At 45.5% G+C, this 2,648-nt stretch overlaps 1 protein-coding gene across 1 annotated transcript; it reads right to left on the bottom strand.

The window, feature by feature from the left end:
- Nucleotides 1-489: 489 nt before the first annotated feature.
- Nucleotides 490-1,452, bottom strand: LOC101966032 (mas-related G-protein coupled receptor member X2). Its single transcript, XM_078044909.1, has one exon. It carries the CDS (start codon nt 1,450-1,452, stop codon nt 490-492), a length of 963 nt encoding a protein of 320 aa, XP_077901035.1.
- Between the last annotated feature and the right edge of the window lie 1,196 nt (nt 1,453-2,648).

Raw genomic sequence — 2,648 nt, 5'->3', positions numbered from 1 at the left:
CAGTCCTGCCAAGATGAAAGGAGAGAGAGAGTACAGGGGTAATTTATTTAATTCTTCTAATAATATCGAGACAAAAGTTGTAAGGACTAGGGGGAAATGTCCAAAATGTAGGATTCTTTTAGTCTTTATCAGGTGCACTGATGAAAGAAATGTAGATCCCTCCCCATTACTGTTTTCAGTCTTCTGGTGTAAAAAAAAACGTTGGTCAAAAGTTCAAAAGTAGAAGCAGTCCTGGACCCCTGAGCTGATGAGTCTCACAAGCAAATGAGGTAAAGCACCTGAGTAAGGCAGGTAGAGAGACACAGTAATCAGTGTTTAACAGCCCTGTCACACTGGAGATATGGACAATTATTGTCTCCTGATTTAAAACTAGGTAACCAACTGAACCAGGTTCTGAGCGTCTCCTATACTGATGGGGCCAGGAAGGCTCTCAGAATCACATGTGTCTGATCAAAGCAGAGGCTCTTGCGAGTTGCCCCAGACTGTTGCTTACTCTCCAAGGTTTCCTGATGAAACCCCGCTTCCAGAGTCACCCTCATCAGGGGTGTCCTGCATGGCCCTCTGTAGAACCAGCTTGAGGGTTCTTCGCTTCCATCGCCGCTGCCTAAAGGAGCCAACAAAGAAGTAAATTATGGGGTTGGCGCAGCTGTTAACACAGGACAGAACAACTGTAACCCAAAAGGATCCACAAGGAATAACATCATATCTCAGGATCCAGAATAAGAGGAACCAGTACATCCCAAAGGGCAAGCCAAAGGAGAGGAAGACCAGTACCGTGAGCCCAATGGTCACATACAACCTGGTCACTGGCACCCTCTGGGAGCCACAAAGGATCTTGACAATCAGGGTTAGACTGGACCCTGAGAGGGTGACAAATAAAACCATCAGCCAGGCGGAAGTGATGAAATCTAATGTTTGACACCATTCATATTCATAGTCATCCCACTTAATCAGGAAGCCACAGTACTGCCCTTCAGGGATGCTCAGCGACAGCGACAGGGCCCAAAGCAAGGCACACACAACAGCTGATGTGTGTCTCCAGCGGTGGCAGCGGTACCAGATGGGCCACAGGACAGACATGCAGCGCTCAGTGCTCATGGCACTGAGCATGCTTAGCCCTGCAAGATAGGCAAAGTTTGACACAACCATGAAGAACCTTGGGGTGAGCATGGAGATGGAAGAAAAAAAATTAAAGATTTCCTCCAGGGACTCTATGATCTGGAAGCAGAGGAAGAGAAAGTCAGCTGCAGCCAAGTTGAGAATGTAAATGGAGAAGGCGTTCCTGCGCATGCAGCATCCTAGGATCCAGAGCACAACTGCGTTTCCTGCCACACCAATCAGGGCAATGATGAGGGTCAGGAAAGCCAGGATAAGATTCTTCTTATAGCAGATTTGAAAACTGTCATTCATTGTTGTGGTTTCTGTCTCCCGGGTTGGCACGACTGTATCCATGCTCATGAATCCTCCACTGGTGCTGCTGGGAATACAAATAAGATATGAACAACTGCTGCAAGATCTCTGATTTTTAAGACTACCCTGCTATGTGGGAAGCATTGCCCCTGAGGCACAGGGAAGGGAAACACAGGCCTGCAGAAGTTAAGTAATCCCTCACAGGCCAGGAAGTCATGGGACCTAATTTCAAGCCCAGTTCTCACTACTCTAACGCCTGGGCCATCTGCAGCCCCCTCTTTCTACTGACAGGGAATATTTGATGGCCCCAACACACCCTCTCAGCATCCTAAATTATGTGGGATAGGTACAGAATCCTTAGCCCAACTTTCTTTTTATCTTGGGAAAGAGGTTTTGTGTCAGGTTCAGAAAGTTGGAAGCCCTAAGCATGACCACACCCACCCTCACTGACCAGGAGGGTCCATACAACAGGGAGAAAGGACATCATAATTAGGCTTTTGAAGAGAATATGAGCTATTGGTAGGATACTTGTGAAGTCAGCTAGATCTCTAACGTTATAATGACTCAGGGCCTGTTTCAAATTTTGTAAACGACAAAAAGAAAAAACTAAAGAACATTTTCCTTGTACTCATTGATGTGTCCCTAGTGTCCCCAGCTCTACATGAGGGTCACAGCAAATAGTTAAGAAAGTCAAGAAATGTGTGAACAACAAATGAATAAAAGAGTGGGGAGCCCAAGGGTAGTTGAAAATTTGAGTTAAATGCCACCCAAGCCTTTTTAAGTGACAACAGTCACCGGAAAACATGATGTATGTAGACACTGAAGAAAATGTCATTGCTCACGATTCCTCCTGAGGAAAACTCTGATGTGTGTGAAAGAATCCCTTATGTCTGCAGCGATGGTCCAGGGTGGTCACTCTCATGTCTCCAACTCAGGGAGGGCTGGAATATGACTCTAACGATTACCCAAATGCGTGAAAGCCTAAATTTCAGGGAGAGATTTCCAGGTTAAATTGAAGTTGTTGCATTTTTGAAGAGTGAAAAGGAAGTTTGAGAAAGGGGAGAGAGAAATGGCAATGGAGCTGAATAGAGAATGTTGAGGCATGGAAACAGCCACGAGTGATTGGGAAGGATGTCTATGAGTTGTAGAGTATAAAACTATTGGCATTTCCCCCAGGTGGTTTTATGTGGAATTTGTTTTGCATTTTAAAGCCAGTTAGCAATTTAATTGTCTGGGAT

Source organism: Ictidomys tridecemlineatus, chromosome 4, assembly GCF_052094955.1.
Source record: "Ictidomys tridecemlineatus isolate mIctTri1 chromosome 4, mIctTri1.hap1, whole genome shotgun sequence".
NCBI classification, from domain to species: Eukaryota; Metazoa; Chordata; class Mammalia; order Rodentia; family Sciuridae; genus Ictidomys; species Ictidomys tridecemlineatus.
Note: the sequence above shows the minus strand (reverse complement) of the source record. Positions and strands in the feature narration are given on the sequence as shown.

Coding starts and splice junctions, on each gene's coding strand:
- LOC101966032 (XM_078044909.1), bottom strand. CDS start 1,452: ATGGATACAGTCGTGCCAACCCGGGAGACAGAAACCACAACAATGAAT.